Here is a 17131-nt window from a genome sequence, read left to right as displayed (position 1 = left end):
ATAATTTGCCAGTGACATCTCATTAGGAGTAACCATCTCAATGTCTCTATTATCATGGTACAGTGAATTTTCCAACATCTTGGGAACAGCGATATGCGCAGACGTATAATATTTCTGTCAAGGTGCATCTCTGCATTACAATGCTGTTATGCCTCATTAGCAGGGCTATTTATGTTTTGATAACAGCTCTGCAAACACTTTTTGTAAACGAATTCACAGATAATTAGCCTAACACACTGTACAAGGTGCTTACCAAAATATGCTTCTTTTGAAGGTGAGAGCGAAGTTGTTTCATTCCCTGGTGTATTAGACTTAACAGGAGTTCTGTTATTATTAAGGTTAAGGGCAAACACTCAGTATGCTGACATTCGAAAACAGCTAGAAGCAGAAGCAATGTAACACATTCACAGCTGATTTCTTTACAAACAAGTATCATCTTAGCTCAACTACTGTCAGAATCAAGACTAACGATTTCAACACATGGGCTATGCAGAAAACTGGGTTCTGAATACTAAACCTGAACTAAGCTGAGTTGACATGCTCTAAGCCTAACATACCACAATCAGCTAATCTTATAAACGGTTGAATATAAGATTTAGATTTGGGTTGTACAACCCCTTCTTCATTAATTAAGTTATAAAACTATTCCAGAACTTCAAAATCTCCTCAATTTTTTTTTCTCTCATCTGGTCTTATCAGACTATAAAGGGCAAAAATAAAATAAATATTTTGAATTAAAGATGAAAGGATGGAAATACAAACTGTTCTATAATACTTAGAGAACCAAATGTGCTCTCATTACATATCTGTACAGAAAAAAATATTAGAAATTAGAAATGTTATCAGTTTTTATCAGTCTGTGTCAAAAACACTGATTATGTTGCTGCAGCTTCTAGCCAGTGTCTGTGCTTACCTCCAAGTTAAACTCATTACTTGTGTAACGTCCATTCAGCTCTGAGCATGTAACTCTAAATTTTCTACCAGAGAGTGACGGAGTATGCCAGTTGCGATACCGTATCTGACGAATAACCTGTTCATAGTTTGTTATTGTATCTACACCTAGTACCAAACAAAGAAACATCAGGTTAAAAGTGTTCAAAGTGTTCACAAAACAAAGTCTGCTCCATTTACTTTGTTAATTATGTTACTAGCTATAGTTATCTAGCAAGCAACTAAGCCTTAATTTTTCTCATGAAAAAAGATCACTCAGTAATTAAACAGCATTTTATGAAGTTAGAGAAGTTAAAAGAAAAATATGTATGTTTCTTGATGCTCCAGTATTTGAAAGCAATTAATAACACAGAATCATACTTGCCTGTTAAATTCTTATACATAAACTCTTATACGTGCATAGAGTTAAACTCTTATATGTGCCTATAAACACACTTTGCATCTGACAATATAATTTTGTACAGACACGCACAGATATATATGTGTACATGGTTTCACTTCATAATCACGAACTGCTGAAACATCGAATTTCAGCTATTCGTGTCCATGAAGCCGAAACCTCAAAATAAGTAAAGTGCATAAGCGCGAATAGGACTATGTCGAACTTACACTTACGCATTTACGTTATATCATGGAAGTGTCTGGCTGGGATGGTGTGTGCAGTTTCAGGTGAGTGAGTGTGTATGAGTGTTTTTGTAACTTGTACGAGTGGGTTAGGGTAAGGCAGGGGAGGTATGAGTGTGTGTGTTGGCTGTGTGTGATTTTTTTTTTTTTTACTGTATGTGTGATCTTGGAGTTAGTATATATAAGTAGGGGGGTGTGGGGGGTTCAGGGGGACTTGCCCCCCTGCATTTTTATAGTGTTGGTGTGTCTGTGTGGTGTTTTGTTGTGTTTTGTGTTGTGGGTGTTTTGTTTTGTGTGTTGTGAGCTGTATGCTGTGTGTTCGATGTTGTGGATTCGTGATTGTGAAGTGTTGGTGTTGTAATGGTTTCGGCTTTATACTGTCGAAATGCTGAAATTCGATATTTCAGCATTTCAGCAATATGAAGTGAAACCGTGTACATATGTACTGTGACAATGCGAGGTATTGCCAGCTATGGCAGCAGAAGTAGGGCAGTGCATGTGTAACATATGCCAGCACAGATAACTGGAATTTTGTAAATAATTATATGTCATTTGTATATCAAACTGATTTATACAGGTGATGTGTTGAAAATGTATTTGTAAAATGCTTGTGTTAAAAAATGTACCTAAATGTATTGTAACTGATTAAGTGTATATGTTTTAACAGAGGGTACTGGAAGAGAAGAGGTTAATCTCAATCAACCTGACTTTGAAAAATATTCTGAAATTAAATTACTAGGCTTAGGCCATAAAGATATTATCCCACAGTTTTGAATGAAGCCAGAGATGCAATGTCTGTAAGAAGCATGTTTTCTTAGTCTCTGTAGGAAAAGCAGAAGTTTACAGCATCTAGATGTTGCAATAAACTTTAGCAAAGCTTGAGATATGTATTATAACACATTTGTGTGAAATCCTGGAAGCTTCTAGCCAAGGGGGAGTAGAATGGGAACCAGAAGTCAGATGACCAGATGTATGTGATGTCATTCAGTAATCTATCACTAAAATGATATTTTAATACTAGGAGAGACTGAAGTCTCAGAGCACTCTGCTTTTGGAACCTGACAAAGAAGGACCCCTCACCTACTTCATCTTGCCTTGCACTATTAAGTGAACCAGGGAATAGTAATTCTTTAGATCAGTCAGGAAAATATAGTGAGATTCGTTTAGTAATGTTTTTCTGTATCTGTGTGAATCTATTAATCTGTGTTATTTTTAATATTTCCTGTGACTGAAACTCTTGTGTTTATTGTAAATAGATAGTCCATATGCTCATGTTTTTTTTATTATTTATTATTAAATATATTCAAACTTTTATTGTGGCTGGTCTTTTAGAAAATATATTAACTGTTGAAAGTACTATATCTATTTATTGACACATTGTGACCACTCCTGAAAGCCTTGGCCAAACCGTATCATTTGTATTAATATTAATTTCACTCAGTATAATCGGGAACCCTTGTAATAGCCTTAGAGTAGCTGGCTTTGGAGTGTCAGGTGGCAGTAACTACTTATAGCCTGGGCAGAAGGGGCATAGCTAGTAAATCTATGCCAGCCTTTCCTAGGTGTGTGTGTGTGTACAAATCAAAAATTAAAGAGTGGGTGTATCAGCTACTTGGAGCAGGGACATGAAGCAATGGTTTCACAGAGAGAGTGGTGGAGGACTTGGCATGGGCACTCGGCTGAGGACTCACCTCTACAGCTGTGCCAGTGAAGTGTCTTATTGGGGATATGGAGAAACAGAGAGGAACCAGCCCCCGGACTGAGTGTATTCCCTGTGTGCTCTTAGGGGAAACTGTGGGTGATGTAGAGAGCTGCACCTGGAAATACTGAGTGTATCCAATTTTGTTCCAAGTGAATGTCCTTCTCCAGTGTCAGTGGTGAGGATTCAGGCTCCTTGATTACTGGCCCAGAGTGGGGATGTCACATAAATAGATTGATACATAGAGAAACACACACACACACACACACACACACACACACACACACACACACACACACACACACACACACACACACACACACACACACACACACACACATATATTTGGCTAAACTGTGCCTCCATAGAAAACTGAATCATATAAAATCAAATATTTTGTAAGGTTTTGTTATATTTACAGAAAATACATTTTTCTCCTTAATTCCTAAGAAGTTTCACTGGTTTCTAAATGTAGGCAAGTTATGTCTTCTTTTAATGAATACTTTTGTCTTGTTCCTTCCCAAGCTGATAAAAAAATATCTAATACACATTTTTATTAAGAAGGTCGAACATGCATAATGGTACGGCATATGTCAGAAAATAATCAGAGAGGATTAAAAATTGTTTAGCTATTAAGCTAAATTAGAAACCATTAATTTCTGTGTCAAAAATGTGTAGTGTGCTCACAAATTCTAGTGTGACTAGAGGCCACTCCTTTTCTTTCTATACCTTACCATATACAGACATTCCTGCTGTTGAGTTAGTTGCATCAAGATGCTTCCCGTGTAGCTCATTGCGGTCTAGTTCTAAAGACTCTTGTTCTGCAATTAGCTCCTCACCAATCACCAAAATATCACAAAAATCCAAATTATGAAGGATTTCTTCAGAAATCATTGGTTTATATGCTGTAAATAGAAAAAAAAGAAATTACAAGTTTCATGAACACTTTTAAGTTTGCTACTCAGAGATTACTTGAAAAAGAAGTGGAGCATTTTAATATTTATTAGCAGATTACTTACTGGAGCATTTTAGCATTTTATAGTTATTTTACTGCAGTGTTAGATTTCATGATTTACTAATTTTGTCAGGTCAAAATTATCACCATCTAGCCATCTTCATCAAGATCAGAGATTTTTGTTTAATGGACAGTTTTCCTATCAACAGTGAGATTTTTGAGTGACTCACAATCTAATTTTTGTACCTTTAACTGACAAATAACTCAACAAATTCCCATAAATTATCAGTGTTTGCACTGTATATCAGTCTGGCTACTCAGACTGGTTCTCATAATTAATAAGTAGTGTTAATTAATGAGCCAGGAAAGTCCACTGGACACAAGTGTCCATTTCCTTTGGCAATCCAGCAGTACTGATGTTAAGTGATTAACTCAGAGTCGCACAGTGGACAAAATGGCGGCTGAGGGAATGAAACACTGAACTACAGGTTCAAACTCATTAACATCTCATAGCATAGTGCTAATTGTTCAGTTGTACTGACTGCCTGAATCTGTGAAAATGCCACTGAAATCACAGTGCACAAAAACAAACATGATCCTCAAATAAGTAATTGTTACAATGAAAGTAAAATGTGTTCTCTAAAAAAATGCAAGCAGTTTATGATGAATGCAAACACCAGCCATCACAAGATAACAAACAGATATTTGTCTGAGTGACAGCACTGTGAAATATTGTAGCCATGGATCCATTCCACTGCCATACACAAAGTAAATCTGAAATATGATGGCTACCAGGGATGTGGTCTCTAAAGCCACACTAGTGATACTAAACTAATTAAAGTATAACAATAGCACACAAATATGAATCACCAAACCACTCACTATGTGTAGCCTGGCCTCAGCAGCATGCAGGAAATAGAAACTGTTACACTGGGTATGGGCATACAGCATCTTCACCTATCAATACACTTCACATTGAAAACTCTACTGAGAAGAGACTTTGTCTTAACTCCCCAGATCCCTTTTTCATCATTCTTTCTAGGTTTCAGTGCCTTCAACTACTTACTTGCCAACAGTAACTGTACTTTGATAATATTCTGCAACACTACAGCCTTCTGCCCTGGCCCAGCTAGTAAACTGCAGCCACCCAAGTTTACATGACTGGGGGAAATGCAAGTTACTGTTTTACTGTTAATAGTAAGACAAATAATTACCAGCACAAGTGACAGTGTGTAGCAGTGTATTCTGACCTATCAGAGGTGTATGCCAGCTGCTTATCACCATTTAGCAATAAACAATCATCTGTTGATGTGTAGGTATATAGATGATCAGCCCCAAGCATTTTATAAGTGAATAAATAAAATTACTTAAGAAAAAAATGAGTTAAGTAATACAGTTAAATGTGTAGAGAGATATGAATCACTGCATAGAGAAACCAAAAATAACCATGTTAAAAAATAGAATAAAAAAAAATCTGTTTGCAGCTATAACTTCATTTAGCTGTCTTAACTAAAATAATTGCTGAGCCCTGTGTCACAGAAATCTCACAGATCTGTACATCACATGCTCCAGGGCAATATCTTTCATGATTCTGACTCTTGTTCATCGAGCTATTTGGCTTACATTTTTCCATGCAGAAATCACAGATGCAATTAGGCAGCATTTCATCTTTACCTGTTAATAAGCTTGTTTTTTTGTTCTTGACTAAAAAAAAAAAAAAAAAAAAAAAAAAAAGACCAAATGTTGAAAATCCGTTTTTGCCTTTAAACTTGTTTTTTTGGAGGGGCAAGCCCCATGTATCTTCATATGGGAGGCACACCCACCCTCCCAACTTATATATACCATTTCCAAGATCACCATACCTTGGAGAAAAGGGAATATTCCAAGAAATGTCATGTCAGACTTAGTATATGTAAGGCACATGGATGCGCACTTGGCTCGACCAGACCACAATATGCAGTAGTCTTCCAGGGAATATGTTTAGGACTGATTATGATACAATGGAGAGGAAGGTGTTGCAGATCCTTGGTTAAGTGATGGCACATCAGTTACTTGGAAGAATGGGGCTTAGACTACTGCCAGAAAAAATATGGTCGCTGTCTAGTGGGCAGTTTTCTACTGTCAGCTTTCAGCCTATGGGGGAATGTTTTCCTGGTGGGAAATAAAGGGCAACTTGTTAGCAGAAGGGCTGGTGGTTCTCAGTCAGTGAGGACTCGGTGCTTTTTTTCAGTGAAAATGACTGCAGTCGTTAAAAAAAATCTTACAATGAGTATGATTGCCGATGCATCTAACTAGAACATGTAAAAAGAATATTCTGCAGCACTGTCATGCCATAATCAGTCCTGAATCCAAACCATATACGTAACGTGATTTTTTTTTAAAATGTCTTGTGGATGGAAGTCCAGGTGATCTGCTTCACATGCATCTGGGGCAGAAGCCTTTTTTAATGTAAAATGAAGAGCACTGACAGCTGCTTAAATACTCTCCAACTGTAACAGTTACAGTAAGAAAATACAATGTAATCAGCTAGACAGGCAACATCAGTTTAGTTGCTGAAAGTCACTGCTTGCCATGTATCATATCAAGGAATGACTATTATTTTCAGTTGAGCTTACTTGTATTCACACAAGTTATCTGAGTATATATAGAATGCATCATTTTTCACTTTTCTTTTATTACTATGGAAAGAACACTGACAGTCACATAGACTGGTCTGAAGATATATATGAAAGACCAGCTTAGGCTTAAAGGATAAGCAGATTCTGAAAAGAAATTCTGTCAAAGTAGTAAACTGCGCTTTAAGTCCTACAGCTTTAAAATTCATCTGACAGACATTACAGTCTCCAAAAAAAGTGATTTACTCTTTATGTTTGCAAAAGCAGGTGGCTTAAATGAGAACTGTCAACTTTTATATTATAAAATTGAATGAGGGAAAAAGAATGCTGAGCTGGTCTAAGATGTAACCCTTTTATTTATTTATTTTTAAACCTTGAACATATGAAGCTACTGATACCTATAATGGCTTTGCAGAAAAACGCACTTTAAACTATAATGTATAACGCTGAGCATCTTTATAAATCCCATCAGGGTGTGGTGCATACACGATATCACTGAATTCTATCTTATATAGGCAGTTGCTGCCAAATCCCATTGCTTTACAGAATATTATAACTAACCGCAGCTTACGTGTCTGTATTTATTTGACTAGTTCTGTGGTGTGTACAAAGACAATTCATACAGAAACAGCAGTACACAGTGACACAAAGTCAGTGCAGCTTCAGTTTTTCTGCAATTTTGAGCAGTTTGTAGTCTTTAGTTACGTGGATATCACCATTGTTTGCGTTGTCTCTGACTTTAGAAGATCTGGGTTTTAAATTGGAGTAATAGTTGCCTTAAAATAGATCCACTATATCTCCAGAAGAAATTTTGCTATTGTAAGTGTTCCTTAGAAAATGAGCATAAAAAGAAAACCTGAAAAAATATTATTTAATAAAACAAGCATTGTGGTACCATTAAGCCAGCAAATAATGGAACATCACTATGAGTTTAGAATCAAATACAGCAAGCAGGAAAAAGGTTATTTTTGAGCTAGCATGACTGAAAATAAATCAAATTAAAGAATGAAGCAGAAGTACATGTAAATAAAAGAAAAAGAAACAACCAAGAATTCTAATGAAAGTGCCACAACCAATTCACAAGTTCCAACATAAGTCGTTATACATAAAACAACCACCATGCTTTTTGTACTGCCCACAATTTCCTTTCATCTACAGCTGCTCCAATATTCATCAAGGTTTCCATTTTACCACACATACTACACCATCTTCAATGGTGCTTCAGAGCAACCTAGCAGAAAGCTGGAAGCAATGGGCATAGTTTAGTCTGTACTGCACTCAGAGGTGTAGCCAGAGGTCTACATTTTGTACTCAGACTTAATGTTGCTGCTCCCACCACTCATCTATCATTTTAAAAATGCACTCAACCCTGAAAATGCAAGACAGATAGGAAGGAGACATGTTGTTTCCAACAGTTATTGTTTGTACTCCTAAAAAGCTATTTTTAGAGGTGCATTCCTTCAAAACAATCATTCTTTGTATACCTCTATACTATAAATATTCGATTAGACAGTTTTAATCATTTTGTGATCTTTGATTGTTAAAGTTTCTAAGAGATGCTCAGAAAAAAATTTACTCACTTGAGTACACTGAGTATGCCTAGCTACACCCTTGACAGCACTGGTTTGTGGAGAAACTGAATACAGTCAAGAGGTCTAAGCTTCAGCTTTTCTTCACGTCACTGGCGATAATGCAATTAAGGTATTTAATACATCTAATTGTACTAAACACCAGTTAGACTTGAATGTTATTAAAGATAAATTTGAGCCTAAATAGAACTTACCCTCTATCCATTTTTGTCACATGAAAACAGGGTGCACAAAAATTTATCTTTTTTGACATACTTTGCACTTAATGTCTGCTGATCATCCAGCCCTTCCTGGTCAATTAGCCCATTTCATATTCATCATGAGGAAAAAGGTTTATCAGCAGGGCAATCATTCAGGCAACCATCTTGGATATTTCATGGCTTTTCTGCTTTTTGATGAAACATCCTTGTGCACACTTGGGTAGCACAAGGGAAGGGACAAGCAACAGGATGACCACAAAGAATGTTCACTTTCCCTTCTGTAGGGGAGATTTCCCTCTTGCAAGAGGCTCACTGATTATTGATCATTGATTTCAACAACTGCCTTAGCTTCTAGAGTCATTAAAGGGAGTACAATATATATCAACTTTGGAAGAGAGAGTCACAACTGCTTTGCCAGGGATAACCTGTGCCTCTCACCCAACACTTTCAAATATTGACTGAATCCTTGTTCTCCTCCATAGTGATATTTTAGGTAATGCCAGTTTTCTAAATATTCCAATATAACTAAATAGACTCACTCTACCATTAAGGTATTGCTGCTCAATGCTAGGAGCCTTAACAGAAACTTCGCTCACTACAAGCACTCCTTACCTGGGAAAACATCAGTGTATGCACCATCATAGAGATCTGGTTTAAGGCCATTGAAAGCACTCCATCAGTGCAAGGTTTCAGTTCTCAATATCTATTGCACTTTCAGGCCCAGCACATTAGACAAAGGCACTAAAGGCTGAAATGCCTTCATTTGTTTGTGTCTTTCGGCTTTTCCCGGGTAGGGGTCGCCACAGTGGAACTCTGGTCTGCTAATGATTGGTAATTGATTTTTACGTGTCGAGTTACCAGCCCTGACACCCAACCTTCAATGAAGGTACGCCCATTCATGCATATCTCCACGCAGAAGACGCTCTAGCTGAGAGTCGAACCGGACAGCGGCTTACTGTGAGGTGACAACGCTACCGCAGCACCACCACTACTTCATCTCCAGATTGCTTAGACAAGATAGCAACCTGGAACTCCTCTATATCCATTACTAATAGAACCCCTTGCCATATCATAACTAACTGAAAGACCTCCACATGTCCCCATGAGGGTCTATATTAGAACATTGAAGTTTCAAAACTTTGAATGTTCTAATATTGACCTCTATTCAGTGAAAGCTGAAAATATTAAAGCAACAGAAAACCGAATTTTGTCCTAGGGAAAGAATTTGGTTGTCCGTTTCTGTTGCTTCGGTATTTTAAGCACTGTGGTGGAAAGTTACGGGTCAAGTTCAGGTAAGTGTGCGATTGAGTGCGGGTTAGGTTAGTTAGGGTTATGGTGTGGGTTAGGTATGTGTGTGATTGTGCGGACATGAGGGTTACAGCGGATTAGGTGAGTTAGTGTTAGGGTGCAGGTTAGGTATGTGTGCGATTGTGTGGATGTGAGGGTTAGGGTGGGTTAGATGAGTTAGGGTTAGGGCGCGGGTCAGGTAAGTGTGCGATTGTGTGGACGTGAGGGTTAGGGCAGGGTAGGTGAATTAGGGTTAGGGGGCGGGTGAGGTGAGTGTGCAGCAGTAACAGACCTTAGGGTTACGGTTTGGGTTAAGGTAAGTGGATAGTTAGTGGTGTGTGTATAGTTTAGTGTAGGGTTAGGTGTAAGATTTTAGGTGTATGTGTGTGGATTGCTGTTTGTTTGGTGTGCTTGTGTTGCGTGCATGTGTTTTGAAACAGCAAATTTTTTCCCTAAGAAAAAATTTGCTGTTCTGTATGTTTGATGTTTTCAACTTTTGCTGAATAGGGGTTGATATCGGAACATTCGAAGTTTTGAAACTTCGATGTTCTAATATAGACCCCCCCATGACCCTATATCACCTAAGTAACTAGTATGGAATCTCTGTATATTAAGCCAAACACCATTCTCTCTGAAGACTTCAATTACCTCTCCATAAAGTGGAGATTTACATATCCTTAGAAATGTATGCTCAGAGATTTTTGGACTACATCAATGCAAACTCCCTGGACAAGTTAGTCTGCACCTCAGCTAGGGGTGATAAAATCTTGGACTTGGTTCCTACCAATACAGACACAGCTTTGCTCACCTTCAGTTGTAATTTCCTCCCAGGTCAAATCAAGTAACTACATTCACCATAAGACTAAAGCCTGAAGCATCTTCCAACACATCAGTAATTAGAGATTATACAATGACTGCCAATTAGTATTCCAAAACGTGCACACTGATTGGCCAGCCCAACCAGTGTGCCCATTGTAAATCCGACTTATACTAATGGAAAAAGGTCTGGTCGCCCGGACTTTTTCCATTAGTATAAGTCTTGATTTTTTTTGTTTCTGTTAGGTAGCAATGGAGAATGGAAGATCTCCATTGCTGTAGTCTCGCTATGTTATATGTTTAACATAGCAAGATATCTTAAAAACAAAAAGCAATGGAGATCTTCCTTTCTCCATTGTTTTTTTAAAAGATATCTTGCTATGTCAAACTCGTTTAACATAGTGAGATAGCTTTAAAAAAGGGAACGGAGATCTTCCTTTCTCCGTTGCTTTGTTTAAAGATAACTCGCTATATTAAACTCATTTAGCATGTGCAGTACATCAGGAAAAGCCCCAGGATAGCGGAAAACCATGGAAGGACACCATGCATGTATTATACAAAGGCATTATTTAAGAAAAGTAAGTTTTTTTTTTCTTAAATAATGTCATTGCATAATAACAATAACCCACATCTAGGTGTGGGTAATGCTAGGTTTACCCACAGTTGTCTTTGTTTGGCCACACGGGCTTTGCCCTTGTGACCAAACCACACCAACCATGAGTAAATCTAGCATTACTCACACCCAGACATCGGTTATTGCTTAATTATGCAAAGGCTAATCTACTAAAACTGAGTGATGAAAAGCCCCTTCAACCACATTAATCTAACTGCTTATACAGAATCACTCAGTACCAAATTCTATGCATATGTAAATTGTTGCAAAGAAACATCTGCTCCCCCTGGAAATACAAACAATGCAAAATTCAAAGATAAACCCCCATGGTGGAACCCTTATATAAACAAACTCTAAAAAATGAAAAAAAAAAATCTTAATGCACACAAAGATAAATTTAACTCTCAAATTCTCAAATATGCTTTTGTTAAACTAAATGGACCCCAATCAACTCAACCAAATGTATTTCTTTATTGATTGATTGATTGTTTGATTGACTGATGGACTGACGTTTATTTACTGGGAAAGTCCAACTGGATAATTTTATCCATTTTCAGTGAAGGCCCAGGGAGAAAAGTCCCACAAATAAAAAAAATACATATACATAGGTTTAAAGTGGCATCACACTACAATATACTGAAAATACACAGATTAACAGAAATATTAATACATATATGACGTGCAGAATAATACACATATAACAATATTAAAACAAGATAGTTGTGAAATAAAAACAGCCACTCAGGTGAGGGATAACTACAAGTCCTTCTTTAATTATGTTAGAAATCTCAGAAACAATGTCCAACACAGTGCAGAGCTAATATTAAATTATATCACATACTCAGACCCAGAGAACATAACTAATCTACTAGTGGACAAATTTAGCTCAAACTTCACCCCACCTTCCTTCCAATATTGCCAGATCACATACCCACATCTAGATCACACTTCAAATTTCCCAAGAACAAGTTCTCAAGCTGTTATCTAAGGCCAAGAATACTACATCTGTGAGACCAGATACCATACAAATCCACCCACTTTTCAGCTTGAAACATGACTTGTCTAAACCAGTAAAGAAGCTATTCAGTGTTAGACTCAAAACAAGCTTCATGCTGGATGAATGAAGGAAAGCAAAAGTCATTCTCTTGCACAAAGTTGGTGCTTCAACAGACCCAGGTAATTACAGACCCATACGCCTGACCATTATCATCTGTTAAACTATGTAAAAGATCATTACAGAATTAATAATCAAAGCTAAAGGTAACATTCAGACTCTTGACCCAATCCAGTTTGGAGTCATCAAAGACAAGTCCTGCCTACTTAACCTGATCAACTTCAAAAAAAATGCTGAAGCAATGGATAAGGTCAAACATTTCACATCATGTATCTAGATCTTACAAAGGCATTCAAACCATCCCATACTCAGGTATCCTGATAAGCTCTAATAGCTAAATGTCAGTCCCTGTTTACCTCATTGGATAGCAAATTGGCTCACAAATAAATCCCAGGAAGTTAGGGTAGGAGACTCTACCTCCTTGAAAAGTCCTGTCACTAAAGGTGTAGCCTAGGTTCAGTCCATGGGCCACTTTTGTTTGGCATTTACTTCTCAGAGGTCAAAGCTAATGTATGTGCATGGTGTATGGCTGACCAAATCTATAGTTTATTGCAAACTTGATGTCATAAAACACTCCACAGAGGCCACCGAGATCTTCCAAGAGACTTGTCTGTAACAAATAGCTGGTAACAAAGTCATGGACTAAAACTGAATGCCAAGATGTATATAATTCCATTCTTTGGCAAGCATTACTCTCCTTGTAGCTATCACATTGACAACATATACCTGAAATTGATACTGCAGTAAAGGAATCTGGGAACCTATGTCAATAATGAACTGTCTTTTGATCACCATGTATCTACTGTTGTAAGAAAGTCCAATTTCACTACTCAACTTACATCTTTAGGTACTGGATCCAGATTTGGGGATGTAATTATTCCACTCTATTTGGCACTCATTAGGCCTGTCATTGAGTTTAATGCCAATGTTGGTATGTACTTGTCCAACTACTTATCACAACTGCAATATTCACAATTATTTCTTAAGAAAAAAACAATCAAGGGCCTAAATTGTACAGACTATGCAGACCATCTCAAAACCATATCCCTCTTCTCAGTATTATATAGGCTACTGAGAGGTGACCTCTGACTCATGTATAGAGGGTGAACAGACCCTATTCTGTCAGACCTATTACACATTTGCAAATCCAATGGTATCATAAGCACCTGCTCAGGGGATCTAAATCTATTTTGCAAAATAAATAGAACATGTTGGAAGGACAGGTATGTACCACCAAGAATATCACTTCTACAGAACCATCTTCTATTCCACATAAAGCAAAGTATTCCTATTACTCTTTTCATATGCAGTTTAGATGAATGGATGGGTAAACACAAACTGCCCCCCCTTTAAGCATTCCTGTGGAAACATGCAAGTAACCCAACAAATCATGGTTCAGCCATTCTCTAGGCTATTTGTATACAAAATATAAGGCTAACAACTACTGTGGGGATGCAAGACTGGGCATCTTAAGATCAACAGCCTAGAATGCACCTATGAACCTGCATTACATTTAAGCTAAATGGCTCCATCACTACATGCATTAGTAGTGAGCGACACTTAAAAGTACAACCTCAGATATTCAATTTCTCAGCCAAACAACTAATCTGAAAAGTAAATCTGATACATAATAAGTGCTTTTCTGAATGAGAGTTATGGGGGGGCTGCATTCCCACACCACTGCTGCTTAACAAATACCATCTCCGAGTTCACTATACCCTGAAATAAAGGGGGGTTTCTGAGATACTGCAATCTACATGTCAGTACAGAAATCCCATAACTTGTAGGGTTCTGATGGCACTTTTTTACGTTTCTATTGCAATGGACTTGTAATTCTGCCTGGCGCCCAAGCAAGACAGTGGCGTTGAAAGTAACATTTCTTAGAGGGCATTGATACCTATTGGCTTGAGAAGTTTACAGTGTCAATGAAATGCTTTATTACTGATTCATTCTGGTTACAGATAGAAGCCAATGTGTCAGATTAAAATGTGACTTGTGTGGAAAAACAGAGTACAATTCATTGTTTCAAGTTTTTTCAATTCAGCAACCTAATATAGTGGGAAGGTCTGCTTGTAAAAAACTAAGTGTGATTTAATGAATTATCAGTGTATAGATGCAAGACAAGTGCAGTAGAGGTGCAGAGAAGTCAAGGACAATGATTCACTTGGTCACTGAGTCAATGATTTACGTGCTCATGGAAATAATGCACACAGATAAAGAGACTATAATTTGTACATTCACAAAGGCTGTAATTTATAGATTCAGACAATGAGTACTGCTGGTGGCAAATTTAATGTGCAGTCATCATGAAGTGCAAATAGAAAATCAGAAATTTGTTTGAATGCTGATTCATTTTCTAGATTTGACCAACTGAACTCAGAAGCATCATTTGACATTTTGAGCAGTTTCCTGTCATTAACTAGATTTGACAAGTTAATTTCCAATCTTCTTCTACTGAAAATGATTTAAAGCTAATAAAATATAGCAGCAGCACTATAGTCAGATGAGAAGAAAAAAGTGTTACTGTCAGTTCAGATCTACTAAACTTATTGTGATGAAATTATTGAATTACGGGAACTGATGCTTAAATCCATTATAGTGATTGTGCTAAACCAGATATATAGTCTCATGTTGGACAGAATCCATCAAGTACGTATAGGAATTAAGCGTGAAGAATTTTCTTATCACATATTCGTGGCAACCTGTCATGGTATAAATTTGTTTCTGATTTATGTCATTTTAGAGATAGTCAATGTCCCATCTGTGTTATACAAGTTTTATCTAAAAATAGAAGGGTTGGTGATTTGAAGAACTTTACTGCAATATGTGAACAGAATTGAATAATATGACTGAATGCAGATGATCCGCCTGGGTTGAATTCTGTCAGTATTTAATCTTTACTGAAATTCAAACAAAGCAAACTATGAAAAATGTATTATATATTTTGTTTACTCTGCATTTTAGACAGGTTTTAAAACAATTGATTAATTGTTTTTCTAAAGTGATAGCTAAATTGCTTAATTGTTGTTGAACTATGATTGGTCTTTTGTGCATGTGACTTGCCTTTTTAAACAAACTGCTGCTCTTAGGAAATTGTATGCATTGATAAAGGGTGAAAACCCAAAAGCTTTGCTGATTTGCATTAAATTGAATTTTATGTTGCTGTTGGGTTTGGATGTGCTTTTTTTTTTGGTATTTTGTCTTGTTTATTCTTCCTTGAGCTCATTTACATGGATTTGGAGCTCTTTTTATTGGACTTTATTGCAACTTTTAGTCTTATAATTTGTGAATGCTGCACCAAATTTTCATTGTAATTTTATGTGAACATATCATGCTATGCTCTGCAGTCCAGGAGATCTATAAGAAAATTGGAACTAGGAAGACTCCTTGGAAAATTTTCTTGCAAAATGACTTTCTTGCTTGCTTGTCTTTCTTTGCTGCTCCAGAGCTGGTGTATGTATATATATATATATATATATATATATATATATATATATATATATATATATATATATATATACATGTGAAGATTTTAATACTGTTTTCTGCCATACCTTTTCATAAAAAGTGGGCTTGATATGACTGAGGCAAAATACTTTTATATTTTTTTGAATAAGAATAGTGCTATGACTGTTAGTACTTGTGGTCCATGGTATATTCCAACAACCAACAATACAAGACAGCACTCCTTCTTCCTGGAAATAATTTATTGGTGTTCACAATTCACATAGCGGTTTCGGCTGCATAAGCCTTCATCAGTGTAAAGTACCATTGTTACATCAGACCATTAAATAGTTTCTACTTACACCCTATTGGTCAATCACAAACAATTTAACCCTAGTAGAAACAAGCCCCCCAATCTGATAATCCACCTTTTTTCTTTTTGATTCAGTAGTTTATGCCATCCACCTTTATTTCTTTTATACCCATTTTCATCAATAACTGTAAAATAAAATTTAGCAGTACTATATTGCAGAGTGTGTTTATATAAAGCAACAATATTTTTTTTTGTATCTGATATCACTCATATATTCTGTTGTCTTAAACAGAGGTCGAGAAGTCTGACCTATATAAAATGCCCAACAGTTACATGTAGCTAGGTATATAACCCAGTCTGTGTTGCAATTGCCAAACATTTGAATGTCAAAAACTTTTGAAGTATTAGCGGATGAAAAGTGCTCAGTTTTGCTAGCATATTTACAGTTGCTACAGTGTCCACAAGCCTGGCATCCTCTAATTACATGCCCTCCAAGGGACAATCGACCTATAGTTGGACCTACCTCAATGTTCTTTTTAAAATGACTGAACCAGCCTGCTAAAGTCTTTCCACACCTAAATGTAAATAAACACTCAGCTGGTAAAGTATTACTTAGATTTTCATCTAGAAGTAATATATGCCAATATTTCCTCACAAGTTCCGTAAAAGTTTTTGTATTATTTCCAAAATTCGTAACTAGCCTAAGAAGTCCCTCTGCCACCTTTTAAACTTATATTTTAAAAGCTGCTTTCTATCTATGTCTTGGATGGAGCATTATATTTTACGGACATCTGTACTGTTATACCCCCTTTCCACAAATCACTGAACCAGATCTTCAGCCTCTTTAACATATTCTGACTCTAAAGAACAGATCCTTTTGATCCTAAGGAACTGTGCCTTTGGTATATTCT

At 36.8% G+C, this 17131-nt stretch overlaps 1 protein-coding gene across 1 annotated transcript in view; it reads right to left on the bottom strand.

Annotated features, from left to right (window-relative positions):
• The window catches only part of LOC122801177 (calsyntenin-2-like), an 843582-nt gene that overhangs the window by 276856 nt on the left and 549595 nt on the right, over positions 1–17131 (bottom strand). The window contains exons 6-7 of the mRNA XM_044070740.1: positions 4009–4179; positions 914–1059 (exon numbers count right to left, since the gene is read on the bottom strand). Of these exons, the coding sequence (XP_043926675.1) occupies positions 914–1059; positions 4009–4179 (317 nt within the window). The remainder of the gene's footprint in view (positions 1–913; positions 1060–4008; positions 4180–17131) is intronic.

This window comes from Protopterus annectens, chromosome 4.part1, assembly GCF_019279795.1.
Source record: "Protopterus annectens isolate FY-2018-M chromosome 4.part1, PAN1.0, whole genome shotgun sequence".
NCBI lineage: Eukaryota > Metazoa > Chordata > Ceratodontiformes > Protopteridae > Protopterus > Protopterus annectens.
The sequence above is the reverse complement of the archived record's forward strand: the minus strand, read 5'-3'. Positions and strand labels throughout refer to the sequence as shown.